Below are 19,009 nucleotides of genomic sequence, written 5' to 3'. Positions count from 1 at the left end.
GTATCATAAAAAGATAATTGATCAAGAATCAGATTAACCTATTAACAAATTTATCAATTGTTTACTGAGCTCCTACGATTTGCCTATCACTGTGGATGCCAACATGCGTAAGATACTGCTCTGACCTTGTTGGAGGATTCAGACATATACTGAGACTAATGGCAGATAAAGTGGAGGCAAGTGGTAAAACACATGGTGCAGATTATAAGGATAGAGAAGGGCCAAAAGGTAGAGATCACCAGGGATAGGTGCAATCCAGAAGGCTTGAGCTGAGGTCTTGAAGGATTTGCATAGCACAGCGGAAGGAGAGGGTATATGAGTGGAGGGCAACCCGAGAAAGCAGGTAACACAGCAGAAATGAGTTGCAGTTTTCCATCAACTTTATTTTCCAGCTCAGCTGTTGAGTTTTTTTTTTAATTTCAGCTGTCGTATTTTTAATTTCTAAGAACTCTTTTTATTTCTCTGAGTATGCTTTTATTTATGTATTTTTTTAACATTTTGAATTTTGTTAGTGTTTTATGGTTGTGAAATATACCTTCTCACTTCTCTTGAAATATTAATGTTGTTTGTGAGTTTAAGTTGATGTTTTCTTTTGCTTCCAGGAGTATTTCGTGTTCTTCAGAGTTTCTTTTTCTGGCACCTGTTTTTCACATTAGAAACTTTTCCAAATGTCTGGTGACTTTAGACTATCCAATCTATTTAAGAATGAGACATAAGAAAGCTGACGTGGGAGCTCCGTGTGTATGGCAGTGTTGGCCAACTGGCAGGCTTTGCTGGCAGGACCTGGGAGGTGTGGCAGGTCCCAGAAATTTCATGTGATGCATTAGATGAAACTAGATATGGCTGACTGTAACAAAACAAACAAACAAACAAAACCCAAAAAGCCAAAATAACAGAATTTTAAATAAAATATATTTTTTCTTCCTTACATAAAAGAAGTAAAGATATGGCAGTCCACAGCTTGCATGGCAACTTCATATCATCATAGTTAGAGGCAACATCTACCTTGCTATGCCATCTCAAGCTCAAGGCATTGTCGCTGCATCTGCATTTACAGGAAGTATGAGGGTGGAAATGAAGTAAATCCTCAGTTTCTTTCCAGAAACCCATACAACATCCTTATTTATTTATTTTTTTGGTTAGAACTTAAACACGTGGCCATAACTAGCTGTAAGGAGGCTATATATCTTTTAGTCGGACACTTAATACTTCAAGTGAAATTGGGATCTCATTGCAGAGGAGGAAGAGGAAATAGATATTAGGGTATGCAACTAGCGGCCTCTGTGACACTGAGATTCCCCCAGTGTCTGTATCTGTAAATCTTTTTTCTTGGATCAGTAAATTTCCCCAGGGAAATTTCTCCAATGTCTTATCATTTTACTCTCCCAGCAAAAAACTGTAAGAGATACCTCCGGAACCCTGTGCTACTAGAATCACACCTCTGATTTGAGTAGCAGTAGTGGTGGACAGGTTTGTATAATCTCAGACTCACCTTGTTCCGACAAAGTCCAAACTTAAGTACATGCTGTGTGTCTTTGCATTTTATACACAAGGTCAGCATTAGAGGACAAACCAGAAGTTAACCTTGGGGAAATCTTTAATTATGGGGAGTAGGAACTGGTGGATGAGCACTCCACTCTCTTCTCCACTGGTTAAACAAATGAATGGTGCTCTGTAGGCTTCTGTGCTGGTTTGAAAGTAAGTATGCCCCCTAGGAAAAGCCATGTTTTAATATAAATCTAATTTCTTAAAGATAGAATAATTCCTGTTCAATACTGTATATTTGACACTGTAATGAGATCATCTCCCTGGTTGATGTGATTTAGTTAAGAATGGTTGTTAAATTGGATTAGGGGATGACATGTCTCCACCCATTTGAGTGGGTCTTGATTAGTTTCTGAAGTCCTATAAAAGAGGAAACATTTTGGGGAATGAGAGATTCAGAGAGAGCAGAACGACGTAGCCATGAGAAGCAGAGTCCACCAGCCAGCGACCTTTGGAGATGAAGGAAAATGCCTCCCGGGGAGCTTCATGAAACAGGAAGCCAGGAGAGGAAACTAGCAGATGATGCCAAATTCGCCATGTGCCCTTCCAGATGAGAGAGAAACCCTGAACTTAATCGGCCTTCTTGAACCAAGGTATCTTTCCCTGGATGCCTTAGATTGGTCATTTCTGTAGACTTGTTTTAACTGGGACATTTTCTCAGACTTAGAACTGTAATCTAGCAACTCATTAAATTCCCCTTTTAAAAGCCATTCCGTTTCTGGTATATTGCATTCTGGCAGCTAGCAAACTAGAACAGCTGCCTAGGAGGTCCTGGGGATATTCAGTCCCAGTTGCCCATAGCAGTAACCTCCATAAGACATTCTTATGTTCGCTTCCCCCCTTTCCTGTCTCACTTTGCTTGCTACTACCTCAATCTGCTTCTTGGGAACATGTCCCAAATATAATAACTGCACCAACACCTTGTCCTAGGGTCTGTTTTTGAAGAAACTCTACCAAAGGTTTTTAAGTAGTCTCAATATTTTAATTCTAAGCTTAGATACTTACATTTCTTGCACTCATATCAAATTTCAATGTACAATCCTGAAAATGCCATGTTATCAAGGAAAGACTTTTTTTTTAGGAAAAAATGATCTTTTGAATTGATACTAAAGTTCACTTTCATGACTATGAAATATGGTAAAAGAAATAAAATGAACTCAGTACTCATATAAAAAAATGTATATGCGAGCTTTGGCCAAGAATCCATCATAACTAGCTGGCACAACTAGCAAGTGTGAGATGAATCTTCCATTTTTGTGATTTTTAAAAACTGACATCGTAAGAAGTTGGAGAAAACAGGATAGACCAAAATTGATTCTACTGTCAAAAATGCAGTTCCCAGGTGGCTTAAGGGTACCTTGATGGATGAATGGAAGGGTAAACTGTGGTGTAGACATATGACAGAATATTGCTAGACTGCAGAGAGGAATGAAGTCATGAGGGATGCAACTAGATGAATGAACCTTGAAGACATTACGTTGAGTGAGATAAGCCAGAAAAAAAGGACAAGTATTATATGGTCTTGCTAATATAAACCAACTACAATGAGCAAACTCTGAGAATTGAACTTGAGAGCATAGGTGGTCAGGAGATAGAAAGTGGGCAGGAACTGGGCAAGCAATGATTAAGGATTACGGAATGTTCAATAAGGCTTGCTATAAAGGCCCCTAGATTGTAAGCTCTTACAGTAGTCACATTTATTCCTGAGTTTTAGCTGTTATTTCTATGAGATGCTTTGCGCTATGTGTATAATCTGTTAGTTTCCTAGAACTTCAGGTATTTGTGTGACACCTGAGACTCAGAGTTAGAGTTCTGCACCTCTGCAAGTCAGCATTACTCTATACAGCAGCTGTGAAAGAAGCTTAAAAAGAGATTAGACTTCAATTACACATATGAATAAAGTGGATCTGGTTAGGACTAAGGTAAATCAGAATACAGTGTAAAAAACAATATTGTCTATATTTTAAAACTCTAACTTCTGTGTGAGACCAAAGGAAGAGGTGCTTCTTTGGTCCAAAATTAAAATTTTCTGTAGCACACTATCTAATTTAACCGTTCTGCTCAGTGTATTTAACAACCTAATTGCATGGAACCTAGATTAGGGAATGAGATCTTGTTACTCTGTACAGGCTATGTAACACCCTGATAAATTCCAGAGTACTTTGGGCAGAAAATAAAAAAGTATTCGCAAATTCCCTTTGAGGGACTGGAGAAAAAAAGATGGAACTATTAAACTTCCCCACCTGGGGAATTCTTGATATACTCTCAGGCATTAGGGACTCCCAATTTAATAAGTCAAGCCCTTAATTTTGAGGCTTGCCCTTATGAAACTTATTTCTGCAATGGCAAAGCTAAGCCTACTTATAATTATGCCTAAGAGTCACCCCCAGAGCATCTCTTTTGTTGCTCAGATGTGACCTCTCTCTCTAAGCCAACTCTGCAAGGAAAATTATTACACACCCCCCACCCCACACATGGGACATGACTCTCATGGGTGTAAATCTCCCTGGACATGTGGGACATGACTCCCAAGAATGAGCCTGACCCTGGCATCATGGGATTGAGAATGTCTTCTTGACCAAAAGGGGGAAAATAAATGAAACAAAATAAAATAAAGTTTCAGTGGCTAAGAGATTTCAAATAGAGTCAAAAGTCATTCTGGATCCAGGCTAGAGCAAATCTCACCCAGGCTTCAAATCTTTATTCTGGACAAGTACAACAGCCTGGTCAAACAAATTTTTATAACACTGCCTGTCACCAAGTGCTCTCCAGCAGGTAAACTATGGCATGGTGACAGTACCTTAGCCAGCAGGTAAACTATGGCATGGTGACAGTACCTTTGCCAACATCTCAGCTTTCCTTGCCGAATTTTGGATCTACAGGGCAACCTCTGATTGCTTTGCCTCAGACTCTTCAGCCCCTATTACAGTATACCATCCCACAGGCTCAGGCCCAGAGCCTGAGTCGTCCTGCACAAGTAAGCCAACCTTTCAGAGGATTAATCTCTGCTGGAACCCAGCATAGCATGATCACAACCACAGGAAAAATGTCCGAAATGGAACTAAAAGCCTTTGGAATTAGCACTGATATAAAACCAGGGACACCTCCAATCAGTGGTAGAAGCACCACACCAACATCTAGTCCCTTCCGGGCTACTTCCACAAGTCCGAACAGCCAGTCCAGCAAAATGAACAGCATTGTCTATCAGAAGCAATTCCAGTCAGCCCCTGCCACTGTGAGAATGACACAACCATTTCCTACACAGTTTGCACCCCAGATTCTCTCTCAGCCTAACCTGGTCCCTCCATTGGTAAGAGCCCCACATACTAACACCTTCCTAGCTCCTGTTCAGAGGCCACCAATGGCACTGGCCAGTCAGATGCCTCCTCCACTGACCACAGGCCTCATGAGCCATGCTCGTTTGCCACATGTAGCCAGGGGTCCTTGTGGATCACTATCTGGAGTCAGAGGTAATCAGGCCCAGGCTGTGTTGAAGGCTGAACAAGACATGAAGGCTAAGCAGAGAGCAGAGGTTCTTCAGTCCATGCAATGGTTCTTCTCTGAACAGCAACAAACAGATAGGAGGCAAAGCCCAGAAAGTGAAAGTGATTCCAGTAAACCTCCTGAAACACTGACTGACCCTCTTGGTGTCTGTCAGGAGAAAGTAGAAGAAAAGCCACCCCCTGCACCCACCATAGCCACCAAACCTGTTAGAACTGGACCAATCAAACCTCAGGCAATCAAAACTGAAGAAACAAAATCTTAAAAGGCTGTCATTTATTGCAGGGGATTGGGAGTTGGGGCTAGGGAAGGAAGAGGGAGAATGAAGTCAGATAATGCCAGTAGCCAAAGGTGTAAAATGGTCTGTGACATTATTCTGTCCAGAGCTTGGAGATGCACAAGAGACATTGGAGCAATTTACACTGGCATGTAGCTGCTGCACCAGTAAAAACGAGGTTTTGCAAGCTTTCACCTACTATATAACACACTCTCCATTGATGACCACACATCTTCAATCAGAACTTATATACAAATATATGCACACATTCCTTGAGTGCATATAATTTAGAACTCAAATCCTTATGGTTAGATGAAAACACGAGAATACGAGGAAAATAACTGCGGAGAAATAGCTCAGCCTAAACAGTGTGGTAGTCCCAGCTGATACATCAGATTTGGTTTCTTTGCTCTCTTATGTTCTTTGGATGTGGTTATAGCATTTGTAGGCTTGATGGTGAAGAACTGAAGATAACAGGTGCTGGATAGAGGAGCCTTATTTTTTATTATGGCAGCTTGCTGTTTTTTTAACATGGTGATTGAGTTGAACACAATCAAAGTACAATGACTGATCTCCCCTTCTTCCTGGATGAGTGAGCAGATGATTAAATATTGATGTCAGCATCCTCGAATACCTCCAAATGGGCAGTTTGGCTACGGCTTCTGTTTGAAATGCTGTGTTTTGGTTGTGGCCCGAAGCTTTGAATTGCTACTTGGCCTATCTTTTCTTCCATGGAGCTCTCACCATTCAAACATGACAGATTTGGCAGAACACTAGTTAGGTTGAGTCCTGCTTGCTCCACTCTCTCATCTTTGTATGAATCAATTTTTTTTTTTCAAAACGGTTTTTAGCTGATGTTCATGAAGAACAATGTCCTTAGAACTGTACTGTTAATTAAAGAAATTCCTTCCTAAGAAGGTGCATTTCTTCACCAGAGCTGTGTCACACCAGCCTTTGGGCCCTCTGCTGGAAAAGTAGAATCAAGTCTCAAATAATGCCTTTTTAATTATATCCTCTAGTATTATATATGTAAGACAATACTGTATCATACCTCTGTGAATGTAAAATATCTTGTACCTGCTTTATGATATGTAGTAGTGACCGTGCTATATCAGACCTGTTTTTAATGATGTTATTCTAGAATTTTTTTCTTTCCAGATTATGATTGAGAAGCTAATAAAAAAAGCTAATGATGCCAGGTACCATAACAGTAATAGAACTTGCTGTTTTCTGGGATTTTTGGGTTTTTTTACTTTTTTTTTTTAATGGAGTGTGCTGGATGTCTCTATAATTTTGTTCAGATGACTGCAGAACCTGGAAAATCTGTTGCTGCTATTGATGCATAACATACTGCTATTGGTCTTTTTATAAAAATATATATACATACATATGTATATATAATTTGAATTTTTGGAAACTTTAGCTGTGCTGTCAACTTTGGAAAAAGTATCCCAGTTGTACTGTGTTGAGTTGGCATTGTACAGAAATTAACAGCCATATTGGTCTAGAAACGTTAAATTTATTTTTTTTCCATTTGTACAGGGGTAACACACTGTATTAAATATGTAAGGTCTTATCTACAAGGGTTTGATTACAGAAACTAATAAAGTATTCTCTAAATAATGAAAAAAAGTCATTCTGGAGGTTACTCTTATGCAAGCTTCAGTCAGATATTGCAACTTTCCACAGAATGCCAAGCCCCAATAAAAAGTATACCTGAAAACCCTAAAGAATACCCTGGGCTCTATCTAAGACTCCATAAATGTCTTACTTAATACATTTATTTTTTTTTCAGAAACTTAAGGCCTCCAGAATTTTCCTATGCCAGATAAGCCCTGAAACCAAGAGATACCAGTCTCTCCAAGAACATCAGCCATTTACCTCATAAGGTGCCACCCCTTTCCAGCACAAAGAAGCTAATGTGGTCATTGTCCAGATATCCTTGAAGACTGAGAGTGATCAAATGAGAGGGAGGGGGTGTAACTGAGAAATTAGGATTTAACAAGTGATTATGACTACTGACTCATACAGAGATTTCTATTTAGTATCTAGTGTATCAGAATAACCAGAAGGAAATACCTGAAATTGTTGAGCTGTAATCCAGTAGCCTTGATCTTTGATAATGATGGTATAAATATATAACTTTTATCATGTGACCATGTAATTGTAAAAACCTTGTGAATCTTACTCCCTTTATTGGTGTTTGGGTAGATGGGTAATAAAATAAAGGTGTGAATGGGAAAAAAAAATGCAATTCCCAGTTCTTAACAGATCCTTTTTGCCCTTGTTATAGTGATGTAGTGAATTGTTTATACATGTATCTTACTTTCTCTACCACAGCATGTAGAGTGTGTAGGTGATTCACTCTTGTCGAATAAATGAATGAGGGGAAATCGTTTTTACTAGTTTCTATTTCCTCTTCTTAAAAGTAAGTTGTGGTTAATGTGGGGACACATTCAAGGGAATTTTTTGAGGATATTGGGTATAAAATATTTCATAAACTGTTGAGCAATATCCAAAGTTGATTATCAATAGTGAAATAATTCCCATAAGATAATAAATGGCTACAAATACATCTGAAATTTACCTTTTGTTATTTATACTTTAGATGAATTATGTGGTGGTAGTTTAAGAAATTAAAAGTAGATCACAAATCAGTCAGTTTTAAATAAAATATTTACTTAAACCCTCAGTTAATATACGAATTTTTGGGCCAGAATAAGGCAACCAGTTATACTAAATTATCTATGGGATTTAATAGCATAAACAGAGAAAGAAAATAGTACATAATAATGAGAAACATATTCTACAATCCACATATTTATTGTGTAATAAGATCCATTATATCTTAACAAGTGAAAATATGAAAATTATAATGATTTTTATGTCTGGACGAGACATTATTGGTCCTACACTTAAAGTTCCTAACAGAAAAAGAACCATTAGCAACTTTATTCATCTAAGCTTAGTTTAATTCAACGTAATGAGATTTACTGAATTTTGTGCTCAGTACTGTTGTCTGTCCTATCCGTGCAGTAACCACTATTACCTTTTGAGTATACCTTTTAGACAGCCACAGTCAACGATGAAATACGGAGCAACAGCTCTACCTAGTCCACTTATTTGGCTTCTAGAAAGCAAGAGCAGGGAGGAGGCAGGAGAGGCAGTGGCACCTCTTCTCTTTGCCCCCCTTAGTGAGACACCCCACAATCTCAGTGGAAGGTCAACTTTGGCATTCTGTGTTGATTCGTTTTCTTAAGTGTAGAGGCACCGACCGCATTTCTCTCCAACAGTGGAAAATAAGATGACATTTTCTAGATGGCAAAGGGATGCTGTCTATGTTGTCCGTAATTCTTAATTCACACCATAATCAAGGGCTGAATTGTATGTAGTACATACACTTAAGATATGCTTAAAGAGACTTAGGAAATATGAGCGTTTTGGAAGTTAGATAAGCAAGAAATGAAATACTGAATATTGACGTGACAGAGAGGGCTTACTCTTTCGTGGTTCTGTTTTGATGGATTCGCTAACTTGAAATGGAATGTGTAAGAACTGAATCAGCCTCCTGTAAACAGTGAAATATTTCAACCATGTTTTCATGAAGGACAGGCCCAATGAATACAGTGAAGACAGACAACATTAGTTATTGTTGCAAAAAAGTATAAACAGGACACAGCATAATGAACATGCAGATTGGACTCCTCTACCATTGATATTCAGAAAGTGGATACAGATATATTTGATTTTGCTTAAAGTTTACCAACAGTTAAGCCATCTATTGCTTCTTTCAACCCTAATAACTCTGCCAGCATCAACATCGAATGCATAATATAACGGTCCACTGAAGAAAAGGAAGACGTCTACAAAAAAGAGACAATTTGTTGAATTAGCTTGCAGAAGTAGAATTTCAGACATTTTCAATTACCGCCCTCTGTCCGAATGTAACATTCAAGTGCAAACATGTTATTTAAAATTTTTAAAATAAATTTATTAATAATTTTATTTTATCTACTTACAATCCTTCTGGAAAACTGCATCAACTCTCGTTTCTATTCCTTGAAAGGTACTTGCTATGCTTTGGGGATAATCTGGATCCATGGATTCTCTTTGGTTATCGTATCTGATGAGAGAAAATACCCTGTTTTAAGACCAATATGATGTAAAATAACAGTTTTCTTTACATAGATTCTGAATAGATTTTACAGAATGCCTTCACATATATTTTCTCATTCAGCCTTCACAATGTCCTATTTATTGGAGTTAAGAATGAATGGTACTTAATCTATCAAAAGGTACATACCGATTTATAAAATATATGAGTATCATTAATACCAAAACCCACTTTTGATTGCTGAAGCAGTGTTATTTCTAAAACCAAGAGCTTATCTTTTCTAAGGCTTTTACTTAACTTGTACATAGTACAGCTCTGTATGTGTATAAAAAAGAGAGACGGTGGGCAGGGAGAGAGAGAAACTATAAATAATAAGTTCAATTTGGGCACCAAATTCTGTAGGCTATTTGTGTAATGTTTGCTTCTAAAGGCGATCTAGTCTAAATCTTTAGACTAAACTTTACATCCTACTTTAGTGCTTTTTATATTAACGTTAGTTCTGTTCCATGATGTAGAAACCTTCAATACTGCTGATCAGGGATTTTAGTTTATAAAAACGATATTTTCAAAAACCATAGCAACATAAATCATCTTATGAGAGAGAATATATACTATGACTTAAACCTATCAGATTAAAAAAGAATCTTCAGATGCCTGAATTTTTCAAGATTTCTAGTTGTTTATAGTTAGGGTAAATGAAAAACAGATTCAACCTCTAATTGAGAAAGTATATTACCTTACCTCCAAAATTGGTTGTTTATGAAGAAGTATGTTTTTCTCCTGTAGAAAACAGCTGCATCAATTGCTTGCACACTACTCGGGAAGCCATAGTTTGATATATCTTTGGGATAGCCTGGCTGAATATCATAGCCATTCAGGGCCCAATATTGTTTGCCTGCCAATGGTTCAGGCTACATGTTAAAGTTCTATTTCTACAAAATAAAGTACAACACTTCTTGCCTAAATTCATCACAGAAATTAATATGGAACAAGTGGTGTTTAAAAGACAAAATGCTAAAGTTGAGACTATGAGGCTATGATATCCCAAGTGGTTCCCCATCACCTATATAAAAATTTAAACTTCTGTTTGATTCCTGGACCATGCACCCCCCCCCCAAAAAAAAAAAATCAAATGTCTTATCCTGTCATTTAGGGACCCACTATTGATCGTCTCATCCCATATATAATTTATATACAAAGATTAAATTATAACCTTGAGGAACCTTAGAATATTATAGCTGGGATGGGGTTGGAGAAACACTGAAGATGATCTAAGATGGTCATCTCATTGAGGTCAGAGGGATGTACAATCTGCTCAAGGTTGCACAGCAGTTAGTGGCAGAGATCAGCCTTAACCTAGGCCTCCTGCAAAAGCCTCGCCAGTATAATCCTCTCTTATCAATCCACCTCTTCTGAACCTGGATGGGACCACAAAGAAGCCCTGCCCTTTCCCATCAGGCAGAACCAAAATAAGATGCAAGGCTCAGCAGTTACCTTTAAATAAGAAAACTAGGTCCTTGTCAGAATCTTCATAAGCAGCCTGTATGCCATTTGGCAGGGATGGCCAGAATAGAGAAATAAAGTTGAGTTCGACTCTTGGCAGCTGGGGATGCTTCCTCCAGAAGTACCTAATGGATCACAAAGAAAGAACCACACGCACAATAGTTTAAGTAGGCAGCTTCCATGAGTCTTGGTCTAGAAATGGTACCTCATAAGATTGCTGGAGGATATAACAAGACAATGAAGGCAAAGTTCTTAGCACAGTGGCCAGCACACGACCAGGGCTTATGCTGATGTCCATCTAATCGGGACATTCTGCATTGTTCCCTCCTTACACACTGACAAATTCTACTTTATTAATATCTTTCATTCCTGTTCCCACAGAATTATAGAGTATTGAAAGTAGCAAATGCACTCAGCCTGTGATTATACGATCACAAAATACCCGCTAGAAAAGTGAAAAAGGTGTAGAATTCAAAGGAAAAGCTGAGTAATCTGTGAAGCTAGTTTTAGGTTATGCCAGTAAGAGAAGTCAATGGAAGGAAGAGTTCAATCTTATACTTGTCTTGAAAGAAAAGTATTTCTCCACGGAGTGTGGTGATAGCATCAAACACCAATCTCGGGTCACAGGCTGTGGGCGTGCTTGGTCCAGTAGGTTGGACAGCGTTGCTCGACAGTCCTGAAAAAAAAAAGACATTTTTTATAAGCATAAATCCAGTATAACTATTAGGGGACTTCAGGTGCTTCTCAGGAAGGTGAAGTGTCTTCATGTGAAGAGCAATTCTACCAGACTATCCCAAGAAGCAGTTTCTAGAGAAGTTAGGAAAAAAACTCATCACCATCCAGAAACTGCTATTGGGAACTACTGTGGTGCATTTCTTCCCGATATTTCCCTAAGGTGTTAATAGACATTACCACCCCCTTCTTTCTTCCCTCCCCTTCCCCCTGCTCCCCACTCCCCAGCCTCCTTTGCTATGGTGAATTTCAGAGGTCAGTTTGAGCTTGCCAAGAGGACAGAATCTGAGAGAAGTACAAAAGGGGAGATGCCCAGATTCTTTGCCTGTTGGGCCTATTTTGAGCTCCCAACATGCACCATGGTGCCCTTCAGATGACCTTACCATAGATTGCCTGAATGCCATTGATGTCATCTTGAGGGAGCAAATAAGTGCTGGGATCAGTGAAGGCATAGTTGGGAAACATCAAGGCACCAGGGTCAGTGGAGTGAGCGAGCCCCAGTGAATGGCCAAACTCATGAGCAGCAACAAGAAACAAGTTATAATCTGAAAGGCAAGCGTGAGTGGTAAATGGCTCCAAGTGGATCCGAGGGTATTTGGAAGTATGATCTCAAGCAATGCAGCTTCTAGATCAAAACTGCCCAGAGAAACAGCCCTTCCCACCTATATGTATTTTTCACACTCCTTTTAGGTATATGAACAAATGGAGATTGGTGGAATCAAGCTAGGAATCAAAAGTTGGGATTTGATGAGCGTGAACTTTTCATTAAATCTTAGGACAAAGAAAAGCTGTATTTATTCCAATTCCCACATTTTATATATGTGGACCTGAGTCTTGGAGAATTGATGGCCACATGACTAGTTAGTGGCGGAGCCATCACAGGTCTGATGACTCTAGGAACCCTACTCTTTCTGTCCTTTACACCCACCCCTTTCTAGTCTCCAAGCCCTCAGCCAAATTAGTAGGGTGTTATCGAATAGGTAGTCAGAAAAGAAACCTGCCAGGCAAAATAGGAGCCCAGATGCAAGGCTGACTCTTGTCAGCTCCCTTATCATGTGTATACTAACATCTGCTTTTCCCTGTTTCTGAACTTTGTAATCAGCTCTAGAAATTCTCCTTCCCCCATCTTTTTTTCTTTCATGGGCAGGCCCTGGGAATCAAACCTGGGTCTCTTGCATGGCAGGTGAGAACTCTGCCTGCTGAGCCACCATGACCCCTTCCCCCATCTTTTAAACCCACTAACTTAGTGCCTTCCATGAATGGGAACTTAAAAACTTCCAAGTCTACCACTTCCTGGGAATAGAGCCCAAGCTCCTTTACCTGGCCTGCAAGACCTTCCCCCCACCCCCAACCTCCTGGTTCCAACAGACATTTAAGGCTTAACTCCCTTGCTTCCCTGATGTAATTCCTTCACTCCAGCCAGTCTGTCTGCCTTCTAAAAAACTCATTGCATTTTTCTCAGGTCCTCTTTTCCTAATAATAAACACTGCTGTAGAGTACCTGCCATTTGCTAGGTAGTATCCATATGTAACATTTAATTCTCACAGCAATTTTGTTAAGTAGGAATTATTAGAACTATTTTACAGTGAAGGAATTTAGGCCTACAGATTTTTAGTATCTTGTTCTTGGTTCTTGGTCTGGCAACTAGTAAGTGGTAAAGCTGCGGTCCAATCCAAATCTAACAGCAAAACTGACACTCTTACAACATTCAACTTCCTGTTGATAATTAATCTGGTAAAATTCTATCCATCCTCCAAGGTTTGCTTTATTGATCATCACATCCTTCTATTTATGTAGTCATGGATGCATTTTTAAAAACATCTTTGAGTGGCTGGAGTACTGTGTGAGGGGCCATGGGGAATTTGTCACAGTTCTCTGCTCTCCAGTATCTCCTAGTCAGAAGGGAAGGTGTGGGTGCAAACAACTTGAGTACACAGAATAGTGAAGAGAAAGCAGTAAGAGAAGGAGGAATGAAGGCTATTGGGACTCTTTGGAGTAGGTCTGCTCTCCACTAAAAGACAAGGCAGAAGGTAACATTTGACAGAGCATGGAAAGACAAGAAGGATTTTGAAAGTTGGGGCTAGTGGTGTGGTGAAGGGCATTTTGTGAAGAGGAAGTAATGTGAGCAAACTTAGGGAAGCTGGAAAGCACTGGATGTGATCTGGGAACAGTGAATGGCCTGATGTGGTGCTCATAGAATGTGAAGATAAGCCAAGAAAGATGAGGGTGGAAAATCACCACTAGCCCTCAATGCCAAGTGACATGTTTGGACCTTATTTGGTACAAGATGTGTAAATACTGAAAGTTTTAAGCAGGATAATAATATGATTCCAGCTGCGCTTTTAAAAGACAAATCTTGCCATGATGTTTGAAACAATTGGAGGAGCTGAGATTGGAAGTGGAGTGTCAGTTATGAACCTGGATCATTTAGTTCCGATAGAAGGTATGAACATCTGAACTAGTGCAAAGTTGTTATTTATCTTTGGGTCCATGCAGCTGCTAGTACAGGAATATAGGTGAAATAGAAAGTTACAACATATATGTTGGGAAAATGGCAGGAGGAATAGGTGCCAAACAAAGGTCAATGATGCCTCTACGATTATTATCTTAAAGGTGCTATGTGGCCCATGCCTTGTGAGGCACCACAGGATCTGGTTATACTTGCCCTCAGTCTCTTTTTTTCCCTTCAGGTGACCTAGCCCTTCTTAGTATGAGCCTTCTGAAAGGAGTGATTTGCTATGTAGGAACACATCATTGCAAAAGAGCTTTATGAAGATGCAGTAACTGGATAAAAATGAGGGCAGCTACTCTTTTCCAAACAGGGCATTTTCTAAATAAACCTAGTTTCTGGATTTCCAAAAGTAAGGGACTTTTTCAAATCATTAAATTTCAACATATTAAAAGAAAGAACCTTTTATAGGAAAAGCAAATTTTTCCTGTAAAGGGCCAGATAGAAAATATTTTAGGTTTTGTGGGACATATGGTCACTCTCACAAATACTTAATTCTACCATTATAACCCCAAAGCAGTCACAGACACATGAGCAGGATTCTGGTTCAGTAAAATTTTCTTTATAAAAACCGAGGGCTGGGCAGGATTTGGTCATGGTCTGTAGTTTTCTAATCCCTGCCTCAGGATATAAAGTAAATAAGTACCTTCAGAATTTTTTTTTTAACCTAAATTGACTTAATGTCTTGAGGTAGCAAAAATTTTAAACGGTTGGGGTGAGTGTGGAATGTCACAATAACTTGAATGTGGGGTTGATTTAATATGGAAAAAGTGAGTTCAAAAGCTGCATGAGGACATAGCCTTGACGAACTTACTCTCAGAGGTGTTGGTCCATGTTTCTTCTGCATCAAAATGAACGTCTCCTCCAAGGCCTGGACCTGGCTGAAAGGCATGCGCAAGGATTCCATTGGGCCCATCAAATGGAGAATTGTCACCATGATCTAAAGTAAAACAATTCGTATTAGGTCCTTGCCTGTCCTCAGGTTAGGCAGGGCTCATAAAATTGAGCGTGACTACTTTGAAACTACCTCTTTGGACAAAAGCAATGTCGATGTCTGCTTCGCCCTGGGAGATCTTGGTGAAGGTGAGAGATGTCACACCACTCCAGACTTGAAAGGCTTTTGCAATAGCGCTTTCCACATCAGCCTCTGACAACTGTGAGGGGTAGTTTCTAATCCTTCAAAATGAGAAGATGTGAGAAGAGTGGATCATTGTGTAGAACTGCCATCTGGTAACATATTGAGTTGCTCTATTTTGGAGTGAATTGCCTACCTGATGGATTATCGCTGGAGAGAATATAAGAAGGGGCTGCAGGATGAGTAAAACATATGGATTAAAAATAAATAAATAATAGGGGGAACAAATGTTAAGATAAATTGAGTAGATTGAAATGCTGGTGATCAATGAAAGGGAGGGGTGAGGGGTATGGTATGTGTGAATTTTTTTCTTTTTTGGAATTGATGCAAATGTTCTAAGAAATGATCATGATGATGAATATACAACTATGTGATGAAAAAAATGGATGAATAAAATGTGAGATATATATATATCTCTTTATATATATATTTTATAAATATATATATATATATTTATATATATATATAAAAAGAGGGGGCTGCAAGATTCCAGGTTGAGGACAGATATGTGTTCATGCTTGGATTTTGACCCTTCATAACTATAGGATTTTGGACAAGTTACTTCATGTCTTTAAACCTCAGCTTCCTTATTCATAAAATGAAGATAATCAAATAGTGTATCTCTCATGGAGTTTTGTGTAAAGTATTTAGCTCACTATCTAGCAAATAATAGTGGTTTACTGAGTATTATTGTTATTATTATCAGTGAATGTGAACACTCCTGATCTAGATTCTCTCTAACCTTTTTTGGGTGCTAAAGCGAGTTCTTGGAGAAGCAACCTCACAATGCCATGGTCTTCTTTAGACTGTTGGAGAAGAAAGACAAACTTGGCAAGATCTGAAGTGGAAAGAAGCCAGAGGTTCCCTACATTTTCATTCTTATACTCACTCAGTAGATGTAAACTCCCCAAGTTTGTCCATTGTGTCCCTGGGGCATTCCAAGTCCTCCCACAGTGTCTGGCACATTATAAGAGCTCAGTAAATACTGATTGCATGAATGAACTCTGAAAGTCAAGAAACCTCACCTGTAAGACAGATCAGTTTTACTCCACTTGGGATTTCCTGGGGTCATCATATAATTGTCCTGATCGGGCACTCCACAGCGAGGCTTTTCCATCATCTCCAGAGTTTCAGCATTTGGCTTCCCTGTCACATTCAACCCAAAGAATTGCTGCATTTCCTTAAGTTTTTCAACAATCATACTAGTGCTTTTCTTCCTTTCAGACAAATATTGGGTCTTTGGCAATTGGTAGAACTTCTCTAGATAATTCTGGACAAAGACAAACATAGAAGAGTACTTGTGAAATTACCGTCAGTTCTCTGGGCATTTTACATTCCTTTCTAAGTTACTCCTGAGATCAAACCAGGACTGAAAACCTGACACAACCACAGGATGGCACTCAAAGGCCAGACCCTTTGTTTGTGCTCTCATTAATGTTTATGCATAAATATCAGTGTTACCTAAGGGATGAGGTCCAAGTAAGATATACAAAATGCCACTGTATGTCAGGAAACTGCCTTATTATTTTCACAAAATAAATTAGAGCCAGCATTTATTGACTTCTTTTGAGGTATTTGCTGCATCATTTAGACATTTCTTTTAATCCTCTAAACACTACTGTAGAGTAGGTTTAATCATCCTTATGGAAAAATGGAGCCTCAGAGAGAGAGAATTACAAGCTAAGTCCCAACTCATCATGCTGCCTCTGCAATGAAATCGACCATTTCAAAAGAGGAACTCCAAACATGTTTTGGACAGCAGTGGCATCACTAATGTTTTACCCACCAATGTAAGTCTTAGGAAGGAGCCAATACTCTTTGCAAGTAAAAGCTCTGAAGTGTGTTGACAAGTCCATCAGGTGACTTCGTTATTGCATCTCATGCAGCCTGCAACCACCTGGCACTTTATTGATGATATAGGAGAGAACACAGGCTCTGGAATCAGGGCTGGGTTCAAACCTTAGCTCTGCCACCGATTAACTGTGAGATGTTGGGCAGGCCAGTCAGCTGACTTAAGATCCACTTTTGCCATTTCTAAAGTGGAATTAATAATAATACCCACCTCACAGGGTCATTGTGGAGATTAAATGCAATAATGTTTGTAAAATACTTAGCAGGGTGACTTGTACAGAATAAGCACTCAATAAACTCTAGTTATTGGCCCAGGGGTTACTGTTATCATTCTAAAAGATACCAAAAAATAAGTGACAAGAATGCATTTCTAAAAGTGTAGCATGAAGGAAAAATTGCTTGTACAAATATGTACCAGTGGTCCCTTTTGTTTCATAAAAATTTGACCTGGCTTTCATACCGTGAAACAATGGGGAAAAAAGGTATCGGCTCTGCTTTTATAGTGTTTTCAAGAGTTTATAAACACAAATGGAAGGAGAGGAGGAAAGAGAGAGAGAGAGAGAGAAAAAAAAGGAGTTTATAAACAGCCCTGCAATATGGTATTTGGGAAATCTGATTACATAACAAACACAGTTTTGCTTTTGCACCCAAGGATTTTGGCTGTCAAGGAAAGTCTGTGTAAGAAACATGGACTCGTGGTGACTGGACCACAGAGATACTGGTAGGGAAAATCTTAGGTAACTGAGAAAGAAAATCATTTAGTTTTATAATTGAAATCATTCCTTCTAAAAGGGTTCCTAAGGTGGAGGCAGCTTGGCAGCAGAACTTTCCGAGGCTTTGAAGAATCCAGCTTATTTTCATGCCCTGGCTTTTAGAGGGCCTAGTCCTTGCCAGCTTGGAACCTTCCAGATCACCGAAACAAGATGATCAGCCTCAAGCACATCATCCAGATAATTTCTTTCAGACTATTTTAGCTGAAAATAAAAATAAACAACCCACACAATTTCCTAATATCAGCAAATCAAAATACCACCCCAGGTGATTGATAATTAGTTTACCTGAACAATTTTTGCATTTCTCTCTTCTGGAAGTTCAGAAGTTACTGGGAGGGCCTTGGAAAGCTGCATGTGGAGTAAGAGCAGAAGTGGAAGCATCTTCAGGCTTGACATGACCTTGTTTTCAGACACAACCTCTCCCTGACCTTCTTCTCTGTTGCTCTGGGTAGCAACCCTCCCCTGGCGGGTCCTTGAGGTTCACCGCATCCTGTGTCCCTCACTGCTCTCTTTTGGCCCCTTATAAAGCTGTGTCATAAACAGTTGCTGCATCAGGAATATGAAGCAACATAGGTTAATGACATTCTGACAATTTTGCAATTTAATAGCGTGATTTAGTACCCAAAAACGTGGGGATTCTTCAACAAAAACAGCACACATTTATGGGCTCCTTGCATTTTACGTCTGTTTCTTACTGGAAAAATCAAACTGAGCAAACAAATTTAAACATGCACACAATGCTTTATTACCTATAACATGAGTTTCAGAGCAAGTAAGATGGTAGAAGAAATTTATTTTTGGACAGAGACAATGCAAGGCAATGGAAGATCTTCCTGATTCTCTAATAACACCTCCTGTTGGGGATAGTCTAGTCTGACCACCTGACAGACTGTCCCACAGCAGAGACAGCTATGAGAGAATGGGAAGGCTGAAATTTTATAGCTAAGTCTTACTTTTTTTCTCTGAAGACATAGAACTAATTGCATAGATATACTCTATTTTCTGTTTAGTCAAATAAAAGAGAGCGTGTCAACCAGCCCGGTTGGGCATGGGTAGCATGAAAAGCTGC

The 19,009-nt window shown here is 39.2% G+C and overlaps 1 protein-coding gene across 1 annotated transcript; it reads right to left on the bottom strand.

Annotated features, from left to right (window-relative positions):
- Positions 1–8,078: 8,078 nt before the first annotated feature.
- MMP8 (matrix metallopeptidase 8) lies at positions 8,079–18,412 on the bottom strand. The gene is made up of 10 exons (XM_077113133.1): positions 18,226–18,412; positions 16,342–16,586; positions 15,209–15,357; positions 14,996–15,121; positions 12,056–12,217; positions 11,499–11,616; positions 10,932–11,065; positions 10,179–10,332; positions 9,343–9,446; positions 8,079–9,186 (listed from the first exon to the last, which is right to left on the bottom strand). Exons 1-10 carry the CDS (start codon positions 18,334–18,336, stop codon positions 9,083–9,085), a joined length of 1,407 nt encoding a protein of 468 aa, XP_076969248.1. The 5' UTR covers positions 18,337–18,412; the 3' UTR covers positions 8,079–9,082.
- Positions 18,413–19,009: the final 597 nt, after the last annotated feature.

Source organism: Tamandua tetradactyla, chromosome 8 (assembly GCF_023851605.1).
Source record: "Tamandua tetradactyla isolate mTamTet1 chromosome 8, mTamTet1.pri, whole genome shotgun sequence".
NCBI classification, from domain to species: domain Eukaryota; kingdom Metazoa; phylum Chordata; class Mammalia; order Pilosa; family Myrmecophagidae; genus Tamandua; species Tamandua tetradactyla.
This window is presented reverse-complemented; position numbering and strand designations above follow the sequence as displayed.